This window comes from Cupressus sempervirens, chromosome 3 (genome assembly GCF_028749045.1).
Source record: "Cupressus sempervirens isolate cs-2001-9-10 chromosome 3, ASM2874904v1, whole genome shotgun sequence".
NCBI classification, from domain to species: Eukaryota; Viridiplantae; Streptophyta; class Pinopsida; order Cupressales; family Cupressaceae; genus Cupressus; species Cupressus sempervirens.
Window position 1 is genome coordinate 574501943 of NC_143120.1, and position 27794 is coordinate 574529736.

Consider the following 27794-nt stretch of genomic DNA (forward strand, 5'->3'; position numbering starts at 1 on the left):
CTCTGTTAGGGACAAAGCCAAAAGAAGGCAAAATGGTCACGGTCTTCTCAAACCTTCAAGAAAAGATCAGACAGAGAGGACAGTAACACTAAGGGTGATAAGAAGTTTAAAGGGAATCGGCAAGATTTTCAAGGGGGCAAAAAGAGTGCCTCTAAGTAATAGAGGTAATGAAACATAATAGAATAGAGCAACCAGAAAGAATGTTCTCCAAGTGGATGTTTCACCTATGGGGGTGACCATAACACTAATCAGTGCCCTACTACAGCACAGGGTGGGCAAACACAGAGGAACCCTCTTCCTAACCAATAGACAACTTTCCAACAAAAAAGTCCACACAGCAGTGGATAGTGGGCAAACCGACTTTCAGATACCCTTATTGAGATAACAGGTACGCTCTACAGTAATCCTATATCAGTTTTGATAGACATGAAGACAACTGAAAATTTCATCTCACCGAAAATACTAAAATAGATTTTCTAAAAGAACTGATACGTGAATAATGCACGGCCAGTTGAGTATGCAAATCAGTCTAGAGCTCAGGTAGAGCAATGTCTATTTGAGGTTAGGGTTGAGCTTCTAGACTACATAACAGAAGTAAACCTGTATGTGGCACCTTTAGGGTCATACAATATTTGTTAAAGTTTGATCAGATTTAGATTTAGGAAATTTTCATTTTCACTTGTCTCCTAGACGGATAATGTTATGCTTTCCACTTGAGATGATATAATATATCTTTGTTGTAACTTGTAATAACACTTACTAATTTCTGAGTGTTTCAATTTACTCTTTCAATGAATACGTATATGATATAAAGAGGCATGTCTCTTGTTAATATCTTAACTCACATTAGTTATTGCTTTAACATATATCAAAAATCATAAACTCACATTAGTTATTGCTTTAAAATATATCACAAATCATATTTGCTCAATATATTATCATGATTATAATATATAATAATAATAATTTATATATGTGTGTGTGTGTGTATAATATATATGTAAAATATATCTCATATATATAATATTCATACATACATCTAGATAGATAGATAGATTATATATATATATATATATATATATATATATATATATATATATATATATATATATATATATATATATATATATATATATATATATGTATAATATATCTCATATATATAACATACATATATATAGATAGATATATATCTACTTAGTAATTTATTATTAATAATAATGCTCCATGACAATAATAATGAAGGATAGATATCAAATGTTTAAGGCCAATAAACTAATCAAACATTTGATTTCATCAATTGGAATCACCTGATCGAAGCTACAATCATTAATATTCCCTCTTAGCAAGGGGATATGATTTATATCCAAATAAACATGGGTCAGTGAGTTTGACTCAAAAACTGCACAATTAAATCTTGATAGCAATATCATAATTTGACTTCTTGTGGAAAATACCTCCTACTTATCAACACAATGTACTATTATTAGCTCACAGTAACATCAGGAGTATGGTATGCCCAAGAATATCAACCACGAGATATTCACCATACAATTTTTCTAATGACATCACGTGTCATAATGTCTATCGGAGAAGATATTTGCTCATGGCATATCTCAAAAATATAACTCATTGTAGTTGCACACTACTCAGCAAATATTTATGTAAGTGAAATCAACTATCATGACATGTTCTCTGAACCATATGATATTCATCGTGATAGTAGGTTAAGCTATGTTAAAAAAATCATCAATTTACCATAGTAACCACAGGTACACTTTATTGAAAGATCATCACCTCTCAAGAAGTTTTCACAAGATCATGTAATAACTCACATGACATCCACCATTAACCATAAAAGAAGGTGGATCCACCATGAATATTCCCAAAGTTTCATCTGAAACTGCTCTCACAAAGAAGGATGCATTAAGGTACATCTCAGGTAATCATTGATGTTGAGGCTCCCTCTTAGTAAGGGCTTTGATCCATGACGTCGAGCTTGTCTTTAATAATGAACAAACTTCACTTTGGCAAAAGGCTTTGGAGAAAATATCAGTTGTCAAAACTTTAGGATAATGTGCTATGAATGAATAGCATTCCAAGTATCCATCTACAGTTTAGGCATTTGCATAAAGGCCTTTGAATCCATACATATGGAACTTCATCCCATGAATCATAGTCCTCTAATTGCTACAGTTTCTTGATCACTAGAGAATCCATCTCGACATGATCTGCTCCCTCTAAATCAATATGACCAAGATCCTCAAAAGTAAATTGAAGCATATCCTCTATCTACTCCCTCTGTCACGGAAGCATACCTTGATTCATGGTAACATGAATGAATGTACTAAATTGTGGATTTATCCTCAGGCTTGGCAACACTTGACTTTCAAGCTAATGTGGTTCCTCTAAATCAATATGACCAAGATCCTCAAAAGTAAATTGAAGCATATCCTCTATCTACTCCCTCTGTCACGGAAGCATACCTTGATTCATGGTAACATGAATGAATGTACTAAATTGTGGATTTATCCTCAGGCTTGGCAACACTTGACTTTCAAGCTAATGTGGTTCCCTTTTGAAGCTTCAAGTACATGCATCAACCTCCTAACCTCTTTGTCCAAGCTTGCCTCTAATGAAAAGTTAGGCTCCCTCTTGTTATAGAAGGATACTCAAAATCTCAATCATAGAAGACATCTTGCTCCAATAGCCTCACTTTATCTAGCATGATTAACGTATGACTAAGGAATCCTAGATCCAAAACCACTTTAGAGCTACAAAATTGAGTTATGCATTATATTTTAGTAGCATACCTAATGTACCATTCTTCTTTTCCTCCAAGAACATCCCCAAAGAAAAAGGAAAATATCAAGGCAAATAGTTCTTATTACATGAATACATATAAGAGAGGGGCTACAATGAGCAAATAAAAATGGATTACTCTCTAATAAGAATAAAATACTTATCTAATTATTTTGAAGAAAACACTCATCAACATCCCTTTCTAATGTAATCTTCTTCTTTCTTCCATCTGAGTATTAGACTACGTCAAAGCTCTTGTTTGGTCTTTCATCCAATAGTGGTCAAACCTTAACATAGTCTCGACATTTCATAGACACATAAACGAATCACAACACCACTAATTTGATATCCTCATTCACCAATCAAGGATCATATAATAAATTCATCCTTTAACAAGGTTGATATGACTTGGAAGAGATTTTTTGTTTTTTTTGCCTTAGTAAAGGGATTAAAACACATTGTTTTGTTTCCAAATTAACATGCTTCGAAGAAAAAGGATTTGTTAGAGGTAGCAATATAGAAGGTATTATTCTCAAATCCACTACTCGTTTAATGGTTGCGAATACAATTTGCGCCCTTTATGTTGTGTGTAGCTTTTGGCAAATTTGCTAGGATAACATGTATTCAACCGACAAAAGATAGAATGTTGATGACAATGTCTAGCCTTCAAAACATTATAAACTCTTGCTATTGTTAATGTAACTTCTTTAATTTATCAATGGCTACGAAAAGGAAATATAGAATGCTACAATCTTAGCTCCCCATGATAACATTGTCTCTTCGAATATTTTGATGGTTAAATATGAAGACTTCTCTTACAATCACAATATAATCAGGCCTGAGTTTGAATGTTCCAAAGGAAATGACAATATTGTTTGGCATAATTTATGAAAAGTCACACACAACAATCTCTTGCACACTTCAACAATATTGACTAGCAGTCTAATGCATTGCACAAGGTGGTTTCCAATTACATTCTATCTAGCAGATACATAATTCCTAGCTTCTAGTACCTAAGGAATGACCACCAAGAACAGAAATTATGTAGAAAATGAGAGTTTGTCCTCAAATTTAGATTGTGTAGTAAATAAGGAGATCGCTAATAACAATATTTATACAACACTTGGTTCAAATCTTTATATTCTTTTATTGATAATAGTCTCCTCAATTGAAGTTGTTAGGAAATAATAAGTATTGTCGTTGGACAAGTCTACCAAAAACAACACTTGGTGATTTTTGGAATCTCTACCCATATCCTTGTGTCAGTTTTGAAATTCCTCAATCACTGAACTCATAGGAAACGGCTGATATTTTATGTCGTCGTTTTGCTAATTCTCTTTGATTTGGCTTTATATGATCAATATACTAAAAATCAATTCAGATATATCTTGATACAAAGTTTGACATTATGTTCCTTTCTCAATCACTTGAATACACCACGAGTGATGATATAAATAGTCTGTTGTCACTTTATTATTCTCAGTGGCATGATCATAACGAATATATCATCGCTCTTGATCTAAAATGATATTTAAGGCTTGTTGTGTCATGAAAGATCTCCTTATGATTGAAGGGTCTTATCAAAATTCTTCACATTACACTTGTCACTAATCTGTAATCGGTTAACAATTCTAAGTAAATTGTTGGCTTTGTTTCCATCGTCCCATGTTAGTACATTCATTCATTGACTCTTAGTATCAATCCCCACTCGGTATTGATTTGTTTAGGCTGAATTAAAAAAAGACTGAATCGCTCATGTTATGTTTTATCTCAATATTTGAATCATCATATTCATTGTCATTATTGATCCGTATACCATTCCTAGTGAAAGAGTGGGTCAAATATACACTGCTTGGTATCTTCTAAGATATCTTAGTTGATCATATTTCATCCTAATGTTTATCTCTACCAATCATTACCTGCTCTTTTTTTCCACCATGCTATGAATGTAATCATAGTTGTCAGGAAACTATATCTTTAGTTCCTATATCAGTCATGTCTTCATGGCATGACAAATTTTTTCCAATGCCAAATATCGGAGAGCCTTGCGCTACCGATCTGTAAGCCAGAGCTCATGCACAAGGATAATGATGTAATATTCATCTCCAACATCTAATGATAATAAACTGAAATATTTAGTCTTTGAACTATAGTCAACAGACTCAATAATATGGAGAAATGGGCCCACTGCAATTCCACAAAACCAAGATATGGCCAATGAGAACCACATTTCCTTTTTTTCGGCTCACATAGAAATAATGTTACACAGAACACAGGAATGAAATCAAGAACTCAATTCTATGTCTGAAATAATCAACCTGCCACTAGAGACTCTTCATATCAAGAAAATCAATTTTTTAAATATTGGTTTCAATCCTCCGTACCATCTAAACTTTCATTTTCCATGATTCTTAGTATTTCCTATGGTCAACATTAGAGAATGACCAGAGTACTAAATAAGGGCCCATGGATATGAAATATAGCCTCCACCTATAATAGAAGCAACCAAATTACTTTCAATCTTAATATGTCGACAGCCTGGCTTAAATTAAGTGAGCCACAATTTCACAACATAGATCGATGCATAAATATTCCACGATTGATATAATTCTTCAACTCAAATCAATCTACTTTAAATTCCTTTGAAAGTGTCTCCTTTACAATGTCAAAGCTAACAAAAAACTTGATCTTTGATGCCTTGTGTCTAAATCCATTCCCAGCAAACAACCCGCTCTAATACCATGTTAAGTTTGATCCGATTTAGGTTTAGGAAATTTTAACTTTAATTTGTCTCCTAGGTGCATAATGTTATGCTTTCCACTTGAGATGCTATTATATATCTCTTTTGTAACTTGTAATAACACTTATTGATTTCTTCTATAGAGACATGTATATAATATAAAAAGGCATATCTCCCATTAAGACATGTCACTTGTTAATATATTAACTCACATTAGTATCGCTTTAACATATGTCACAAATGATATTTGATCAATGTATTATCATGATTATAATTTATGATAATAATATATATATACATATACATACATACATATATATATATATATATATATATATATATATATATATATATATATATATATATATATATATATATATATATATATATATATACTTGTAATTTATTATCAATAAAATAAATGCTCCATGATAATAATAGTGAAAGATAAATATCAAATGTTTAAGGCCAATAGGACATTCAAACATTTATTTCATTGTTTCAACAAAACAATAGAATGCTTAGATGACCTAGGTAATGTAGTGCCCTTGCAAGGCATCCAATGAGAAGTAAAGCTGACACGGCTCTCTTCTTCACAATAACGGTGCAGTGAGGAAAATGGATGTCAATTGTTTGTTGTCAACATAGAGGACTTAAACAACACCAAGGAAGTTAACCAATTACATGACTTGCATGTATTCAACACAAGGTAGCATGATGAAATCGAGTTAGACAAGGGAAATGAAGAGCCCTTCGAAGATGAGTATACTTATCTTCGCAACTATCAGGATGTGTTTCCTGAGAAACTACCAGGACTGCCCCCTAAAAGTATCTTCGATTTTTCCATGAATCTCATGCAAAGTGTTGAGCCTACCTCTAAGGCTCCCTACAAAATAATAATGGTAGAACTCATGGAATTGAAAGCACGACTGCAGCAATTTCTTAGTAAAGGGTTGATTTGACATAGTGTGTAGCCTTGGGAGGCACCAGTTACTTTCGTCAAGAGAAGGATAGGATCCTTTCTCTTTGTATAGTCTACAAAATGTTCAACAAGGTGACAATAAGAAACATATCCCTTGCCCCGTATTGATGGTTTCTTTGATCAAATGCAAGGAGCCGTAGTATTTTCTAAAATAGACTTGCGGTCATGGTACCATTAGTTGAGGCATAAGGACAAAGACATACATAAAACAACATTCAAAACTTGTTATGGCCACTATGAGCCACAGTTTTACCATTTGGGTTAACCAATGCACCAGCAGCATTTATGAAATTGATGAACAATGTACTCTATGAGATGAACTACGCACTCCATGACTTAGAGTTAGCTACAATTCTTCATGCTTTACAGCGATGGTGTCATTCCTTGATGAGGAAGGTCTTTGAGCTTCAATCTAACCATCAAGGGTTGAGGTATATAATCACTCAACCTAATTTGAATAGACGTTAGAGAAGATGGTTGGAATTAATTTTCGACTACAATTTTGAAATAAGTTACATCAATTGGAAGGAAAACAGTGTGGCTAATGCCTTGAGCCACAAACAACATATTTCAGCTATAGCTTCAATCTATACAAATTTCAGACAATGGATCCTTTAACATCGGCATTATACCATCAAGTAAGAGAAGGCCTTCAAGATAATCCTCAGACCATAAATATGATTGGTTCAGGTTAAAACCAAATGGATTATTAAGATTTGAAGGCAAAATATATGATCCAAAGTTGTCAAAATTAAGAAACCTAGCATGGACGGAAGTGTATTCCACACCTTCTTCTGAACATCGAGGAGTTACAAAACTTATTGTAAACGTTAAACCCCTATACTTTTGGAAAGGTATGAAGAGAAATGTTGCCAGATTTGGATCCAGTTGTTTAGAGTGCCAAAGGGTAAAGGTAGGAGCATCAACATTCAACGAGGTCGCTTCAACCACATTGTACTAGAATGGAAATAACAAACGATTACTGTGTACTTTGTCGAAGGATTGCCTATGTCACAAAACAAGCATTTTGACAAAGTCACCAAGGTAGACCAATTTAAACCTAGGCACTTGACAGATGGAGCACCTGTTACAACCCACAAGTTTGTTCAAGAGATTTTCAGACTCCAAGAGGCACCTAAAAAAATAATATCTGATACGGATATTAGGATGACATTTAGATTCTGGCAAACTATTTTTGCAGCCTTAGGTACACAATTGAATATTAGTTCAACCTACCATCCAAAAAAAGATAGCTAGACAAAATGAGTCAATCAAATACTAGAAGACCTTTTAAGCATGTATTGCATCGACCAACATACAAGTGGGAGGTCTTTTCCATTAGTTGACTCCACATGCAATAGCACTTATCAGTCATCCATCAAGATGGCTCCATTTGAAGCATTATATGGAAGGAAGTGCAAAACTCCTATCAATTGGGATAAACAGGAAGATAGGATAGTCCTCGGTCAAAAGATACTTTGAAAAATAGAAAAGCAGGTTACCCTAATCCAATAAAGGTTAGCAAAAGCTAACAATTGCCAAAAGAGCTATGCAGATGCAAAGCGAACACCCAGACACTTTGAGGTGGGAGAGAAAGTACTCCAATTAGTCAAACCTCAAAAAAGTGTCATCACCTTCAAGAAATTTGCCAAGTTAGCACCCAAATACGTCAAACCTTTTGAGATTCTAGAAGTTGTGAACTCGGTTGCTTACAAAATTCCTTTACCTCCAACTCTTGCCCAAATGCTAACACCTATTATGTATCATATGGTTATGTATCAAACTTTGATCATATGAATTATTGAAAATCCTTGCAAGTGCGAGACCCAGGAGTGGTTGTGATCGAGCCCATTAAGGTGCTTAAGGTACGTAAGCTTTGCTTATGAAATAAAGAGGTTAGGCAGTGCAAGGTTCAATGGGACCAATATTCTAAGGACAACATTACTTGCACAAACTATGATGAGATACATCGGCGATTTCCTTTTTTGTTTAATGTTTACAACCAGTTGAACGAGTTGAACAATGCTTTAATGATGTAAAAAAATTGTAAATGTTTTGTAATCGCAATCATTGACGACAATGATTCACAAGGCAAACGATATGTCACATCCCTCCTGACTATTAAAACTTTTTGATGGTTTCTTTATGTTGATGCCCTAGATGATATTTGGTTTTCGTAAACAATGGTTTGTTTAATTTGATGCCCTAAAAAGTATTTTATTTTCGTAAACAATGGCTTTGCTTATAATGATGCCCTAGATGGTAATCATTTTTTTATTTCCTTCTTGCATGAAACAGTAGTTCAAGTCTTGCAAAAGGAATAATATGATGATTTCATTCTTATCTGAAGCAATGTAATTTCATTATTTCATTTAAATAAATGGTGGAATATTTATGATTACAGATTGACTATTTTTATTAACAAGCGGATACAAGATATGATCATCCTTCAAGGAAAAGGGGGAAGGAAGTATTGTCCGGAAAGGGGGGTCCAAACATGATGGTTATGATCCAAAGCTAGTAAGTATTGACTAGGTTTGGACTAGTGCAACCAAGATGGCATAAGTCTTGATTAGGATCCTAGTAGGGTTTTTTTAGTGTCATTTGATTGTTGCGTTGAGTAACCTAGTGTTCGATCGAAATGATGTCCTAGAATTGTAACTTGTCAATCTATTGCTCTTAGCCATCTTAAGTGATAAGAGATTTTGTTTCTTAAAGAATTTTTGGCATGATCTTACCAAATATGTATACAAATATGTGTAGTATAAAGTATATACATAGATATGTATCTATATATAACCTTGTCAACAAAGTTCACAAATATATATAAGTGATTATTTATTGGCGTTGAAATTTTATATATAAGTCTACATAAATAAGGTTGACCGAGTGGTATAATACTAAATAAATTAGTAAAATAAGATAAACTAAGTACATTAAGAACTTAGACTTACCTTATATTTAATATGCTCTTCACGTAAATGGGAAAGTATGTTTCCACTTATTCTCAAAACTAAGTTGTACATACAAATATTTTTCCAGCCACAATAGACTAAGTGGCATTATTTTTTGTGGACCAGGAATAGGAATTTTAGAGGGAATTTAGCAATCTAGGAGTTGCATAATGAAATTAACAATGTGAATTTCATGTAATTATGGAGCTTGCATTTAATTCAAGTTCAAGTTCAAAGAACCGATTTGCTGGTACAACAAGATTTTGAAATGGGGTTTGGGTTCGTTAGTACAAAAATATGTAAAAATTATACATATATATATATATATATATATATATATATATATATATATATATATATATATATATATATATATATATATATAGCTTGCATTTAATTCAAGTTCAAGTTCAAAGAACCAATTTGCTGGTACAACAAGATTTTGAAATGGGGTTTGGGTTCGTTAGTACAAAAAATATGTAAAAATTATATATATATATATTACCATCTTAAAATGAAGCACCCATTATTTAAGACTTTCACTCCTGTCCTTTAGTGACTTTATGGACCATGGATGGATTTGTGCTCAATCAGCTCTTTCTCCAACTCAGTCCCATTTCTTCCACTTTCATTTGTGCAATTTCCGAGACCCTGGGGTTACCCCATCTCGGGATAATCATGGAATAGATTGACCCCCCAAGGACTTTGGGTCTTGGGGACAATTTTGTCTCGAGGATTCAAATTTGAAAATCGGATAACTCTGTCAACTTGCTTTGTTTTCGCGCACAAAAACTAGTATAAAAGGAAGCCTATGCACCTCATTTTCACATCATGGACATCCACATGCACAAATATAAGTTCCCAAGCAGCTTCAAACACTCAAGCAAGCAAAATTCCTCAGAAATTTCTGTACGAAACAATTCTTCAAATTCTATATTGTCATTGATGTTACACAAATGTCAACACTAACTGAGCAATCGGGCAATGAAGGATATCCATCTTCCAGCATTAACTGAGTGGTCGGGCATCAAAGGACTTCTAGTGTTAACCGAGTGATTAATCCCAGTATTGACCGAGTGTCAGCAGATTACACTTGTAAATTATTTAACTAATTGAGGTCAACTAGTTGCATGTTTAATTGTTATTTGAAAGGGTATTCAAGCCGACTTGACAAAGCCTATGATATATAAGAAAGGTCAAAGAAGTGTAGTGAGATGTGAAATACATGGAATAAGATGGACATGTGATCAAAGGAAAAGGCAGAGTAGGCAAGGGTGGAAGATAAGCTGCAAAGATTATTCTGATCTATAAGGATCCAAAGGACAAACCCAAAAAGAGATTTGGATCTGCAAAAGAAGTTGCTTCATAAATTAGGTCAAATTATTGTTGCCTTCTAACCATTGTAGCAATGAAGAAATCTCTTAACAGAGTTAACAGTCAGATTGTAAATCCTTTAACAAAGTGACATTTTAAGATTGAAGTGTTTGAAGACCTCTAACCAAGCCACTCCTAACAGGGCAATCTAAATCCTATAACACGGTCATACTTAACAGTATGTATTGTAAACTTTAACAAGGTTGGCTCCTAACAAGGCTCACTTTAGAAGAGTGAAAATTATTGTAACTAGTTGCATGGTGGTTATCTCAAATTGGGTTTCCACATTAAATCTTCGTGTCATCTGAGTTCATGTTATTTTCTTTATGCTTTATGTTTCTGCAACTAACTTACTAAAGGTTAAAACAGATTAATATTTAAAAGATTGCTTTGTTAATCAAGTTACAGCAAGAACTTAGTTTTAACCGAGCTGGATAAGAATTACATTATCAATGAAAATTTTGATTTGACATCTAGGGACAGGGAATTATTTTGTGGTAACTGATTCACCTCTCTCCTCTCAGTTACTCTCTTCATTTCTAACAATTGCTATCAGAGCATTTGGTGCTTGCAAGAAAGGTTTCAAGGACCTAAGCTAAAGATCAAGATGTCATACAAAAGGGAAATTCTCATGCTTAACAGAGAAAACTTTTCAGCATGGCAAGAATTGATGAAGCTACACCTATCAAGCATTGGAGATACTAGTATGTTCTACTTGGAAAACAAATATGTGCCACCACCTAAACCTATGACTGTGGAACAGATGAAAGAGGCAAAAGATCACAATATAATGATGATTGATATAGCTTCCTCTCTAAACTATTCTAAATTTGATGAGGTTAAAGATTGTCCTACTGCATTTGAAATATGGGAAAAATTGCAGAAAGTCTATGGAGGTGATAAGAATGTGCAAAGAGCCAAGGCAAAAAGTTTAAGAGGCAAATTTGATCAAATGAAAATGAAAGAAGGTGAAAACATTGTCCAATACAATGAAAGAATCAAAGAAAGTGTAAGTGCAATCAAAGTTGCAGGAGGGGAAAAAAACTAATGAAATAGTGGTCAGCAAGGTATTAAGAACTCTTCTTCCTATTATACAATTAGAGTTTCAGCAATTCAAGAGATGAGATGCAATCCAAAAAATGATATAACCTTGGATGCACTTGTGGGAAGATTGACTGCTTTTGAATTTGATAACTTTGATAACTATGCTCTTAATCTTAGCAACTTTGAATCTGCATTCAAAGCCAAACTAACTCTTCGCAAAAAAGGAGGAAACTCTAAAAGCAAACAAGTTGATAGTGAAGAAGAAGATGAAACAGTGAAGACCTTGAATTATGGAAGCCTTGCTTGCAAAAAGCGTATCAAGAGGGAAAGGAAAATTCAAAGGCAAAATTCCACTGATTTGTTTCCCATGTGAAGAGGTTGGTCATATTGTTGCAAGATGTCTGAACAAAGAAGATAAAGATGAGAGAAGAAATAACAGGTTCAAAGGCAAGAAAGACTTCAAGAACTACAAGGACTACAAAGACAAAGGTAATAAATCGTGTTACATTGCTAAAGATTCCGATAATGATGATAATGAAGAAGTAGTCTACATTGTTGTTAAAGATGAATATGATAATGAGGAAAATGAAAATATGGCACTTATTTCTCATGTTAGCAAAAATGATATATGGATCATTGATAGTGGTTGTTCTCATCACATGACTGGTGACAAAACTAAGTTTGAACATTTAGAACACTATGATGGTGGAAGTGTTAGGATTGGAAACAGTGAACCATGTTATGTAAAAGGAAAATGATTCATAGCATTGACTAAAGGAATCAAATGTGGCAATGCCTACTGGGTTAAAGGACTAAGACACGATCTACTTAGTGTGGCATAGCTTAACAATATATGATATAAGGTAGAATTCATAAATGGCAAAGCTAAGCTATTGTAAAGAAAACATGGTTGGGACTAGCAATCAAACAAAAGGTAACTTGTTTCACCAAGATCTCATTGAAAATACATGTTTATTAGCACAAATTGAGAAAAGTTGGCTATGGCGTAAAAGCATGTGTCATGTTAACTTTGATAACCTGGTTACCATAAGCAAGAACAAAAGAGGAAGACATATACCAAATCTAAAGAAACCTAAGATGGCCATGTAAACAATGTCAAATTAGAAAGATGAGTGAAAGAAGTTTTAAAAGTAAATCTTTCAATTCTGAAGAAGTTTTGGAACTAGTTCATATAGATCTTTGTGGATCAATAACTATAGAAAGCTACTGTGGAGACATATACTTCATTCTATTTGTTGGTGACTATTCTAGGATGATGATTGTAATGTTCTTTAAAGATAAATCTGATGCTTTTCAAAAGTTCAAATGGTATTTGGCTAAAGTCGAGAAGGAAATAGGAAAGAATCTGAAATGCTTGAGTTCATACAGAGGAGGTGAATTGAATGAATTTTGCAAAGAAAGAGGAATCAAAAGACAAGTATCAGCTCCCAAGACACCAAAGCAAAATGGTATAGCAAAAAGAAGAAATAGATCCATCAAGGATGTGCAAGAACACTAATGATTGAGAAAAATGTTGCACCAAAATATTGGAGAGAAAAAATCAGCACAGCAATTCATACACTAAACCGAGTTCAATTGAAGATAGGTACTAACAAAACACCCTATAAATTATGGTATGGATATAAGCCTAATGTTTGTTATCTCAAAGTATTTGGAAGCAAATGTTATATATTGAAAGATGTAAGGAAAACTTGATGCAAAAATTGATGAAGGTATATTCCTAGGTTACTCCAATAAGAGTAAAGCATACAAATGTTCAAATCTTGCTACTCAAAAACTTATAGAAAGTGCACATGTGAAGATTGATGAGTTTGCAGAAAGAAGTGAAGAACACAGCAGCAAGGAGCCTGAAGACTACAGGAAGTTTCTTTACTATGAGAAGGAACCTGAGACTTTACCACAAATAGTTGAAGCCAAGCAACAGCAAAGTGAACCTACCAAGTCACTATCAATACAACCTGAGTTGCAGTCAGTTCAGACAGTGCAAGGCAAGTCACGGGCAGTGCAACCCAAGTCATAGGCAATACAACCCGAGTTACCGAGTTACAGCCAGAGGAACCTGAATCACAGACAGAGGAGCTCGAGCAAAAGGCAGAAGATCACAAGCATGGAGAACCAAGTGAACCTAGTTTAGAATCAAGAAGAAAAGAACCAAAACTTGCAAAACATGTCAGAAGACATCATGCACCTAAACAAATAATTGGAGGAGAGACGGAAGGCATCCTGACAAGAAACAAATTAAAAGGTACATGTTTGCTTAGCGAATTTGAACCTAGATTTATAAAAGATGGTTTAGAAAATGAAGGTTGGATAGAGGCAATGAATGAAGAAATTGAGCAAATAGAAAAGAATAACACCTGGTCTCTTATACATAGATCTAAGGATAAGAATGTGATTGGTACAAAATGGATATTCAGAAATAAGTTAAATGAAAAAGGAGAAGTAACAAGGAACAATGCAAGGCTAGTATGCAAAGGTTATGCACAAGAAGGTATTGACTATGGAGAAACATTTGCCCTTGTTGCAAGACTTGAAGGAGTCAGAATACTACTAACATATGCTGCACATAAAGGATTCAAAGTATATTAGATGGATGTAAAATCAGTTTTTTTAAATGGAATCCTAGAAGAAGTCTACATTGAACAACCTGAAGGATTCACTGATCCAAACAAAAGAGACATGGTATGCAAACTACACAAAGCTCTATATGGACTGAAGCAAGCTCCTAGAGCATGGTATGAAAGGCTACATGGATATCTGGTAAGAATTGGTTTTGGAAAGACAAATGATAATAGTAATTTGTATATAAAAGACCAAAAGACAAGATATTGCTAGCAAAAATATTTGTGAATGATATCATATTTGGAGGACATGAGATGTTATGCAAATCATTTACTGAAGTAATGAAGAAAGAATTGGAAATGTCTATGTTTGGAGAGATAAAATTCTCTATTGGCCCACAAGTTCATCAAATGAAAGATGGCATACACATCACTCAGTCAAAGTACATTAAGGAAACCTTGAAAGCATTTGGAATGGAAGATTCCAAACCACTTAAAACACCTATGTCTACTGGACATAAACTGTCAAACAATGATAACTCAAAGGAGGTAAATCAGATTACCTATAGATCAATGATTGGGAAACTTCAGTATGTGGTACATGCCAAACCTGATATTGCATTGGCAATTGCATAATTGCAAGGTTTTCTGCAAATCCTAAAGAAAATCACATAATGGCAGTAAAACAGATTCTGAGGTACCTAAAAGGAACTGAAGAATATGGTTTATGTTATAAGAAAAGAGGAAATCTTGAGTTAAGAACCTTTACTGATGCAGATTGGGCAGAAAGCATTGATGACAGAAAAAGCATCAGAGGAGAAGCATTCTTTCTTGGAAAGAGATTAGTATCTTCGACAAGCAAGAAGCAAAATTGTTTTTCTCAATCAACAATAGAGACAGAGTATGTTGTTGCAGCAGTTAATTGTTCTAATATAAATATGGATCAAGCAATTGTTGTTAGGAATGAAGGAGGAAATCAAAGAATCAATGGTTATCTATTGTGACAACACAAGTGCAATCAATATATCAACAAACCCTATGATGCACACAAAGACAAACCACATTGCAATCAAGTATCATTACCTAAGGGAATTGATTCAAGATAAAGAGGTGAGCTAGGAATATGTGAATACCAAGGAGCAAATAGCAGACATATTTACTAAGGCATTACCTAATGATGCATTTATGTATCTAAGAGGTAAACTAAGGGTTATTAAATGCTCACTAGAGCACAAGATAGTGATGCATCAAGCAAGTCTTATTGAAGATCTATCAAACTTGATGTAGATTGTCACACTTCAAGTGTGAAATGCAGAACATATTGCATATGAATCAGTACAAAAAGTACATAGTAACTTTAAAGTATGTATCATTTGGCATTTGATGTCAAAGAGGAAGAATTTAGTATCAAAGAGAGAGATTTTTAGTATCTTAGAGGGAAAGTAAACAAATGATGGAATATATAGTAAAGAGGGAGAATAATGACAAAAGTTCACAACAAAGTGATGACAGATGTAAGGGGGAGAATTCATTTGGAAGCTGTTGAGATAAATCCAAGCAGAATCACAGAGGGAGTTAGTATAGATGAGAATTAGAATCAAACTAAGGATATTATCTAATTGCTCATACTTTTATCATTGTATGTTGACATGTTGTGTTGCCATCAATGCCAAAGAGGGAGATTGTTGGAAACAATTCTTCAAATTGTATACTGTCATTGATGTTACACAAATGTCAGTATTAACCGAGCAATCGGGCAATGAAGGGTATCAATATTAACCGAGTAGTCAGGCAATGAAGGGTATTTAGTATTAACCGAGTAGTCGAGGAATGAAGGATATCCAGGTTCCAGTATTAACCGAGTGGTCGGGCATCAAAGGACTTCCAATGTTGATCGAGTGATTAATAACAGTATTGACCGAGTCTCGGCAAATTACACTTGTAAATTATTTAACTAATTGAAGCCGACTAGCTGGATGTCTAATTTTTATTTGAAAGGGTATTCAAGCCAACTTGACAAAGCCTATGATATTTAAGAAAGGTCAAAAAAGTGTAGTGAGATGTGAAATAAATGGAATTAGATGGACATGTGATCAAAGGAAAAGGCGGAACAGGCAATGTGGAAGATAAGCTACAAAGATTATTCTGATCAGTAAAGATTCAGAGGACAAACCAAAACAGAGATCTGGATGTGCAAAATAAGTTGTTTCATAAATCAGGTCAAATTACTCTTACCTTCTAACCATTGTAGCAATGAAGAAATCTCTTAACAGAGTTGACTTAACAGTTAGATTGTAAATCCTTTAAACGGTGATGTTTCAAGATTGAAGTGTTTGAAGATCTCTAACTATGCCACTCCTAACAGGGTGATCTAAATCCTTTAACAAGGTCATACTTAACAATATGTATTGTAACCTTTAACAGAGTTGGCTCCTAACAAGGCTCACTTCAGAAGAGTGAAAATTATTGTAACTAGTTGCATGGTGGTTTTCCCAAATTGGGTTTCCACATTAAATCTTGGTGTCATCTATGTTCATATTATTTGGGTTATGTTTTATGTTTTTGCAACTAAGTTACTAAAAGTTAAGATAGATTAATATTTAAAAGACTAATTTGTTAATCAAGTTAAAGTAAGAACTTAGCTTTAACCGAGCTAGATAATAATTGCATTATTTATGAAAAGTTTGATTTGACATCTAGGGACAGGGAACTGTTTTGTGGTAACTGATTCACCCCTCCCCTCTCAGTTACTCTCTTAATTCCCAACAATTTCAAAAATTCATCAAGCATTTAAGAATCAAGGATCGTTTGTGAGCATTTTGTCTTCTAATCTAGCCTTTTGTTGGTCATCAAGAGAGGATATCTACCTTGTGGAATTCGTCTTCTTCTTCTTTGGTGCAAATTTACATCCATAGCTCCATGATATGGTTTTGGTAGATCCATTGCATTTGTGGAGATTTCCTACATCCTTAATTACAAATTCAACATTCAAGCATTGCAAAATCCTTATTGACAAGGGTTTTATCAAGCAAGGTGAATATTTACATTTGTCTTACTTCCTTTCATGTTTTACATTTCATTTCATTTCAAGGTTGATTCTTTAATCTAGGGTTTGACCAAGGCAAGCCCTCCCCCAACAAACAAAATCAATTCTTCTTATATATAGGAGCAAGATATTGAAATTACGACTTGAAATTTGAAAAACTATTGGTTGAGAGCTTTCAAGAGAAACTAGGTCGATTTCGTTATAGTGCCTCAGGAACGTGTCCAACTTCCTATAAACCTTCCAAAAGGTTTTATTTTGGTCGACATATTCTTCGAAATCTAGGAAAATGAGGGTTTTTTGGGTCTTCTATCCTTACCACAAATCTACAATCAATATCACAAACACAATTTCAGATCCATGAATTTCATAGCATAAAGGCATCTTGTCTTGCATAAAGGCATCCTGTCTTGCATATTTCAAGATAAGTTTTCCATCCTTTCTTTTATCTCTTAGCATTGACCTATTTTCATATCTTAATTGGGTTAGTCGCATACATTGAATACCTAGATATGTTTTGATCTTGTCATTAAATCAATTGGTTCAATTTACATTCACAATGCACATCTTAAAGTTAATTAACATTGTATGAAAGATGACTTGTTTGCATACTTCCTTGATATAATTTGGGTTTAGTATTGGCATCTTCATCCAACTTGAGTTTTGCTAATCTAACTTGAGTTGTATTCAGAGTTATGTTTGGAAGCCCCTATATTGAGTGGCTTAGTGCGTAAATGGTTAATTAATGAATTTATCTCATCTAGTTGACATTGTTAAATTCATTGGTTCCGATTTCCCCTAAACATATATACATATGTATGCAGCCTAGAAGAATAAATTAAGATTAGAATGCCACGTAGTATCATAAAAAGAACAAAAACACTATAAGCTTGTTATCATATAATCATATCTATTATCAATACCAAAATATTAAAATAATATCCAGTTCAAGGATCATTGTTTTGATTCTCAACAATTAGAACTCTATACTAAGTTTCAATCATCTAATGGATTATCTAAATCTTCATCTTCTTCTTCTTCCTTTTCTTCTTCTTCTTCATCAAAAGCATTAGTTGATTCACAAACAATGTCAATGTCAATGAAATCAGCTACACTAATAACATTCTTGCCTTCCTATTTGAAAAATCTTATATAAGTAGCTCGCAACTCCCTTCACCTATTGAAGATGTTGCTTAATGTTTAAAATATGATTTAACACTCTACAGAGCTTCCCACTAATTGTACAGGGGTCATTTTCAGCAATTGGATATAAAAAATTCACTGAAAGAAATCTTGAGGGCTAGTTTAATTTAATGTAATAAATATCTGAACTTTGGCAAATTTTGTTTTGTAATGTCAAAGATCTTTATTCAAATTCCGTAACAATTGTTTTCTGCACTAAATTATAGAATGTTTCTCAATAGAACTATACCTAGTTCGTACACGGTCTACCTGTGTCTACCTTTGTTCAACCATGGTTTCGTTTGCAGGAAACAGCCAAACCAAGTTCAAACCCAAGTGGAACCCAAAAGGGAATTGGGACCACGACCTTGGACCAGTTCGAAATTCGCCTGGTTCGAAGGTCGGGCGGAGAGAACTAGGTAACTAAGCAAGAAGGAAATAAAATCTTCAAAAATCATGTCCGAGCTTGAAATCGTTCAATATTATCTCTAGAAGCGCCACATTTGTGCTGGAATCACAGGGTTTTACTAGTGAAGGATGGGATCGTTTCTACTAAATAATACGAATCTTGGTCAAATCCACTAGCAAATTAAACCAGGATCTAATTCTAGCACATTTTGTACCCGGAACCAACTTGTATATCTGCCGATTTGGCGAATTAGCTTTAATTTAATGTTAAACTCAGCATTTTAATTATATTTTGAAGCAATTCCTTTCTCAATTTGCAAGTAGATCCGGTACTTTTTTAATCTTATCATTTTCTTCTATCCGTTATGGACCTCTGATTAGATTAAATATACATTTCACATAGAGAATTGAGTTTTAGTGCAAGGCTAGTCACAAAATTATATGCTCAAAAAGAGGGCATAGACTATGAAGAAACCTTTACCCATACAATATAGTGCCCTATCATCTGTGTTTTTGTAATGTCCCCATTTTTGGCAAGTATGCACAATCGATGGAGTTAGCTCATCATAGCGACCCTCGTGAGCAGACAGGGTGTTTTGGGGGTCCCAGTTGTGGACTTACTATTTTTAGTAAGCCTATTTTTAGCAGTTGCTATTTTTGGCAGTGCAATGGGTGGTTTTGGCAGTTGGTTGTTACTTGCAATAAATAAGGTTAATAATTGCGTGAGCTTTTATTTATTCATTAATTATTAAGTTGCATTATTATAATAATATTTATGTTATCATTATAATGACATTAAGAGATATTTCTGAAAAAGGTTGTTGGCAAGTTTCAAGTATTGAGTTCTTTTGGAAAACTTCCACAATTTCTAAAGTGGAGTTTTTTAGGAAACTTTGGCCAACAAAGGATTATAAATAGGATCTCATTTCATTGGGAAAAGAACACTTGAAAATTAATTTGCTTTTGTTGCCTTTGTAGTTTTTTCTAAGTTTTGATAATTTGTGGCCCTTGCTGCAGTATAAGGGTTGAGTCTGAGATTCTGAGAAGTTCTTGACAATTGTGCTGAAATATACAATTGGCCAACATCTCCTACTGTAAATTTTGTGGCTAGAGAGAATAATCTCGAAGATACATCTTGATTATTATATTAAAATTATTGAGCAACTGGCTGAGGGATTGAGAGAAATTCAATGAATTCTAAGATTGGTGTATGCAAATTATGTTGAGGTATATAATTTGCAATTTCCTCCTACTGTAATTACTGTGTCTATGGAGAGCCTAATTTGGAGATAGCATTAAGGGATGGAGGAGAAATTATTTGTGGAATTCGAATGCAATTCTGGAGTTATCCTGGGAAGTGCAATTTTCTGCAATTAGTGTCCATAGACCATCTGGTATTTCATGTGGAGCTTTGAGGTGCGAAACCTGGAGTTCTAGAAGCTGGATGCTTCATTTTCATGCTCTTGTGGGTTACAAATCACGGGTCCAAAGCCATTTCCCTGACCCACAACTCCCATTACAGCCCAGCGTTAATAATTACAGGGCCTGCAATTTAATTCGGGTCCAGCATTTCAATATTTTGAGGGGACGGCATTCAACTTGACAAGCGGCTAATGCATTTTGGTGGTCCTGCGATTTTGTATTATGCTGTTTCTTCAATTCCCAGGCACATGTGATTAGGGATTCATTTCGAAATTGCTGGGCTATGTGCTGCAGTCATATCCAGGTTCTACATTGTCATTTGTAAATGTTATTTATATGCAATTAAGCAATCACATTTTAAATTCCAGTGTAAGAGATAGATATTTATTTTCCAGTAATTTTGTTGAGGCAAACAATCAATATTTTTAAAAAAAAACACATATCCCAAAAGGGGCAAAATAAAAACATTGTTCAGTTGCATCAGCATTTTGGATAGAGACCAATTCAGAATTCAGTAAATTGGTATAGCAAACTGAATTGGCTCGTCCCTCTTCATGGTTATCTATAAAATTGCCTCTATCTTTAAATATTTTGGGTGTGGTAATTTGGAATTGAGAAAATTGTGAATTGACAAACATTTGGAGTTCCTAAATATTGTTTGCTAAGTGTTTGACTAAATACCAAATCTCTGATTAGTAAGGGAAGTTGATGTTTGTTAAAGCCATAACTGACAGGGGTTATTACAGTTTTGTTCACCCTGCGTAAAATGGATGGAAAATGCATTAAATGGTCATGAAAACTGCATTCTTAAATGATGATTGCAAAGGATCAGTATATGTGTCAACCGAAAGGATACAGTCAAGCGTCAAGAACGCCAAGCATGCAAGCTTATAAATTGTCATATTAAAAGCAAGTCCTGTGAGTTTAATGTGAATGTCACTAAGCCCCTCTTGAAGTTGACTTTCAGGCACTTTGAATTCAATAGTGAAAATATTTTTCTCCAAAAGGTTGTTAGAACAGTTGTATAAGTTTGTGCATGATCTATTTCTAGGTGGTAAAATGAAATGCATATTAAAACTACAAAAGAAGAATAGAAGCAAGTGTTTAAAATGACTGATTTGAAATACATTAACTACTAATTGAGTATTGAAATGGATTCAAAGACCCAAAAAATATCTTTGTCACACACCATACTGGTGAACATGTGAGCAAATTTGGCACATCCAACTACAAACCACTTAGTATTCTTATGGAGTAAAGTTTGGAAAATATCAAATGATGCTGCAGCATTTGTTGACGCAACTAAATACCAAAACTTGTTGGAAACTTGATTTATGAACAACATGACCAACATTTCTTTCTTGTTGGAGTGCTCTCTAGATTTATGCAACAACCTAGAGAAAATTATGGTTTGGCATCAAAAAAATTATCATATATCTGAAAGGAACTCAAAATTAGGGCTGAAATACTACTAGGTAGCAAATTTCGTGTTGCAGGGAGTCTACTTCAGGTCTCTTAATGCATCTAGCATTGCCACTCACTTCTTGTAATCTAAGCAGTAGCCAAGGCCAACTTTGTCCTCTACCAAAGTAAAATATATGGTGGCTTTCAAGGCAACTAGAGAACTCCTACAGCTCAATTCTTGTATATCAGAAAGAATGACAAATTTCATTAATACCTCTCCTACTTGACAACCAAATTAATGGTTCAAAACTCCTATTTTCATGATCAAACCCATAGATGACGAACTCAGCAAGTGTGTGCAAGATTTTTGGCCTGGTAAGTAACTTGCTGAATTTTTATTGTGACTTTTTGGTTCTTACTCGCAAGTTTTTTCAAAACCTCGGTGTGTGTGCCATTGAACTAAAGGATACAGCAGAGACACAAAAAATTCTCAAAATCTGCACTTTTTTGCTCATAAAAGCCACTACACACTCACTTTCTCACACAAAAATTTTGCATACATTTGAGCTAATTGCAAGGATTTTCAGGTAGATTTGGAAGTCAGATTTGAATAATTTCAAGGGTAAGTTAGTAAAAAATATCCATTATTTCTACAGAGCCTTTTAGCTGCTAATCTAGCATACCTATTGTAAACAATTCGTAATTCCATTCTTTTTAGTAGTATTTACAATTTTAATTTCAAAAAATTGGATTTATGAGTTTTATTTGTTCATTTGTACTGAATTGTTTAATTAAAGTATTATTTTTTCTATTGACGGATCATTTAGCTGATTTATACCTTTTGGGGAGAATAAAATCCCTAAGTTATACTGAACTTATGCTGATTTATAATAATTTATGTCATCTTTATGCTTTTTTTGCATTTAAGAATTAAATATGTTGTACTTTGCACTTATAGGTTGGATTTAATGGCAAATAGAGACCCCTGGCCTCTAGGTAAAGCCACCACTCCGCATTAGGCTCCGACTTAGCCCAATCGAAACCAATAAATGGAACTCGTTCCCCTGTGGTACATACCTTGCTTGGAAACATGTCATACAGAGACCAACACCTGCGACAGTCATTTGTATAAGATGCCATAACCTATATCATGGAGACATCAATCACCTCAAATAGCAATTTGTTGGAATTACTAAACATGATGTCAAGCCCTGCGGGAAGACCATGTAAGAGAAAAAATGAGAGATGAACACACACCTTTCACTATAAAAGAGAAAAAACTACAAGAAGACAAAAGCTTCTTCTGTCCTGCTTTTCAATCCTGACCAGACATTGCCCTCTATCAGAAAAGAAAACTTCTGGAACGCAAGGTAAAGTATGCTTCTTTGGGATTCTTTTGTATAAAAAGATCAAGTAAAATACTTGTACCCAACTAGGAAGTTAAAATTATAGTCTAAGTTACCAATTTATTAATCTCTGGTTTTAAGACGACATCCATCCGTGACAGCATAGTGCAATGGGTCCAATTGCAGATCTTCCCACAGCTACTGAATCGGCCCCTATTGAGATACAGTCTAATAAAAAGGAGGAAAACTTATCTAGAGTGGCCCAAGATTAAACTTTAGTAATTGATGTATAAATGGTGGCCATTTAGAAGAAGCATCTTCGATTTTTCATTTTGAAATAGTATCTATGCGTTGAAAAACTTCTACTCACAGACGCAGGCCTTTCAAACGAACAAAGGAAGAAGGAAGTTAAAACCTGCCGCGCTCGTGCTGCGTTGCAGTACTTTTATCTCCACCACTATGGGAAGGTTCGTCCTCGCCATCACTTAATGGGGGTTCTGCATTTAGATCTGCAAACACACCATCCCTCAGTGTAGAATGTGATTGACCTTGCAGAGCCTGTTCATGCTCCATTTTCTTCCTCCTCCCCTTTGAATCGTCAATTTCAATGACTTCATGGCCTGACTTGTTCTTATCCAAATCAGAAACATCAATTGGCTCTACCTTGACACATTTCTCTGGCAGGGTATGTTGTTTGCTCTGCTGGCATAGTCTGCTAGAGTTAGGCTGCTGAAGTAGCGAGTGAAAACTAACCGCCTCGATACCATGTTGTTTAAGAGCTTGTTGGTGTAGTGCCGCCTGGTGCAGCGCCTGCTGTTGGAGTGCCTGCTCATGTGCATTTGCACTACCAAGGGAAACACTCTGGAAATCATTCACGACTGACCCTACTCTATCCACGTCCCTTTTGCTATTATTAGTATTGCTATTCTCATTATTGTGGACCTTCTGTCCTACACTTCCAGGAGTTGACTTGCCTGAGCTTTGGTCCATTGGGGGATTGTTCACGACAGGAGATTTGGCCGTGTGTTGTGGCAGTGCGGATGGCTCATTCTCCAACTGTACAGAGCCAACCGCTTTGGTCTCAGACTGTACAGTTCCTCCGCCGCCGCCGCTACTCGGTAACGCCTTCTCCTTCACCATAGCTCACAAACACAGAAAATTGATTATACCCAACTCGCAATAATTCGCACCCTCATAAAAATACTGCACAATTTCGACGGCCCACATCCCGATTCTCCATGATCACAAACAAAGTTCAGACCTGCACCAAGATGATTTCTTTCGATGATTCAAACATAGAAATAAAAGCCGGGTAACGTGACACAAACATATTTTGCTGTTTATAGGGATAACAAAATTGTCCTGTAGTACTGGGCCAATTGATGATCTTCTGGCATCGACCTTAAATTGAATTGAAGTTGGGCTGACCATGAATGGGAAAGCAATGTTTACATAAAAATTAAATCACGAGAACTCTGTCACGAGAAATAACCCTTTTTCCATCCACGGGCGCCAAATGACCCATAATCCGATGAGGAGTTTGTGAGAAATTATTCTTAATTTTGATCTAATTTGTCAATACTAAGATATAGTTTTAAAAAAATATTAATATATTTTAAGAGATTATTCAAAGTTACATTCTATTTTAATGTTAAAAGAAATGATCTTTTATTTAAAGGTTATTTATTCAAATAGATTTCACTTAGAGTGCTCTGGTGGACGTCATTAAAAAGCATTCATTCATTCATTATTCAAATAGACTTCACTTTCCAATGCTTTTCATATGACGAGTTTTTTATTTGGAAATATAATGAAATCTATAATTCAATATTAAGTATTTCATACACTTTTGTTTCATATTATCAAAATTATTTATTATTAGTCCTGTTAGTAAACATATTTGTCACTGCAAATTCGCTTTGTGAACAACGATAACCGTGCCAATAGTTAAAGAAACTAAAACCGATCACTATCGACTTGCAATCTTCTTTTGCATTTGAGAGGGTAAGCTCCCTCGTATGATGGGTGTATTTGGTGTTTTTTGTGTAATTTTCACCCGAAAGCACAATAGAAAGGAAAGCATAAAACTAAACAAAGAGAATGTTGATCTCAGAATGGTTTTGACAAGTGAGTGTCAACACACTTAAGCTATTTGCTAAGTTCATGTCAAGCTAGCAATATATGCCAAGTATAATATATACAAGTGTCGAGTTGCAACAGGTGCCAAGTCAGAAATATAGTAAGTGTCGAGCAAACAGACAGTGTCGAGCAAGTTTAAAGTGTCGAGTGAACAATAGATGCCGAGCAAGTTTAGGTATCGAGCCAAACAGAATTTCAATTAGTGTCGAGCATCAGTATTTAACAAGTGTCGAGCAACACATAATTGACATAAGAGTTTGTGAAGGCACAAACGATTATGTAAACCATTTGCATGCCAACTCGTGGATAGATCTCGAAGCTTAGAGATAAGATCAAATCTATTTGGATTCCCTATGTAATCTACATGCAACCAATTAGAAAAATGGAGGGAATCGAGTGGGAAAGTTGGATGAATCTCAATTGTAGATTCATACCTAACCCTAAGTCTAAGTCACCAAAGTCTTTTTAAAAGGAAGACGAAGCCCCATAATTCACGATGTGTATGAGAGAGCATTAGAGAATGCATGCGAAAAAAGGTGATGATAGTAGTGAAAGGGGTGAATTGATCAACATACAATTGAGGTGACTTAGAAGAAGGACAGCATTGCAGAATCAGTTAGCAGAACAAAGGATCAAGGTTACAGCATTTTCATATCAAATTAGAGAGGATCAAGATGAACTGAACTGGGATCTGAAATCAGCAATACAAGATTGTAAGTGTATCAGATCAAACATTCTACTGTACTTTCTAACAATTGTATCAATAGGATGAAATCCTTGTATCAAGGTTGATTTAACAATCATAGTGAAATCCTTTAATACGGTGACATTCCAAGTGAGTGTTCTAAAGTCCTTAAGCCAAGCACACTTTTGACAGGGTGTTAAAATCCTTTAATAGGGTAGGATCTAACAATCCTTTGTAAGCCTTTAACAAGGCAAGCCTTTCACAGGGCAGATCATGAGAATGGTCAAAATATGTAACCTTAACAAGTGAACTTTATTGCTATAGTAGTGAAGAACTGTGAGTGTCATCCCCACCCTAGTTTTACCTTCTCATTGGAGGGTTTCTAGGTAATCATATCTGGTGTCTAGTATTTATGTGGATGCATTTGCTTTACATGTTATTTCTATATGTGTATGCATGCAATGTTTTAAAGTTAAAAAGTTTTATTAATTAGAGATTAGTACTTCTGATTCAACACCCCCCCCCCCTCAGAAGTATACATTTCCCATTTTTAATCCTAACAATTGGTATCAAAGCTAAGTTCTCATCAGGAGAAGCCTTACAGCTTGGAGAAAAGATCTTGAGATGGAGGTTTACAAGTTGGGAAAGACCATTGAAAACCAGGAGATTGAGATACATCTCTTATTGCAGCAACTGGATGAAGCTAGAGATTCTTTGAGAAGTTCACTAAAGAGAAGAAAAGAGATTGCCATAGCTGAAAATGACACTCAGTACAAGGAGATTGACACCACAAAATTATTTGTAGATGGTAACTCTTGTGAATTTGATATAGCAATTGTAGATCTCATGGACAAAAATAGGGCATAGGGTGAGGAGATCAGAAATCTCAAGTTGGAGCAAGAATCACAAGCAATACTGCTATGTGCGGTGACTGAACAAAAGAAGAAAGCTAGAGAAGACAAGGTCATGATTGAAGAAGACAAAAGAATCTTCTCAAATAGATTGGAAGAAAAATCAACAGAGTTGTCTAGAATCTCTAACATGCAGTTGGACACCCTAAGTCAAATGATGAATGCCCATAATGAGTTGAATGTCAAGGACATTGAGATAACTACATTGAAGTTGCAAAATGAACGACTATAGATTGACCTAAAAAGAGAGAAGGAGTTTGTTGAAAGTTTCAACAAGCCAAATGAAGCTATCAAGTACTTTGAACAATTACTGAAATCCTCTAGATCCAGCAAAGACACGTCAGGATTGGGCTACACAAGCACTGAAGAAGGAGAATCATCCAAAGCTGCTGAGGAAAGAAGCAATAAAGGTAAGAACTCTAAACCTACCTGTCATCATTGTGGAAAGAAAGGATGCACAATTAATTTTTGCAGGAGCAAGAATGCTAGTCAGAATGTCAAACCAAGGAACATGATCCATTGTTACAAGTGCAATAAACAAGGTCATCAGGCACATGAATGCAAAACAAGGACCATGCATGCACTAAGATTTGAAGGATGCTGCTACAATTGTCAGAAGTTTGGATACAAAGCCTTTGAATGCAAATCCAAGTCCACATGGTCATCAAACAAGGGAAGAAATCATGAAAATTCCTACAATTGGAATTACAGTACAAGACATAGCTGTCACTATTGTCAAGAGTATGGACACATTCCTAAGAATTGCTTAAGAACAC

General features: G+C 34.7%; 1 protein-coding gene across 1 annotated transcript in view; it reads right to left on the reverse strand.

Annotated features, from left to right (window-relative positions):
- LOC149567726 (tetratricopeptide repeat (TPR)-containing protein) overlaps window positions 1–24826 on the reverse strand; it is a 217655-nt gene extending 192829 nt beyond the window's left edge. The window contains exon 1 of the mRNA XM_089820990.1: window positions 23699–24826. Within this exon, the coding sequence (XP_089677116.1) occupies window positions 23699–24423 (725 nt within the window). The 5' untranslated portion in view covers window positions 24424–24826. The remainder of the gene's footprint in view (window positions 1–23698) is intronic.
- Between the last annotated feature and the right edge of the window lie 2968 nt (window positions 24827–27794).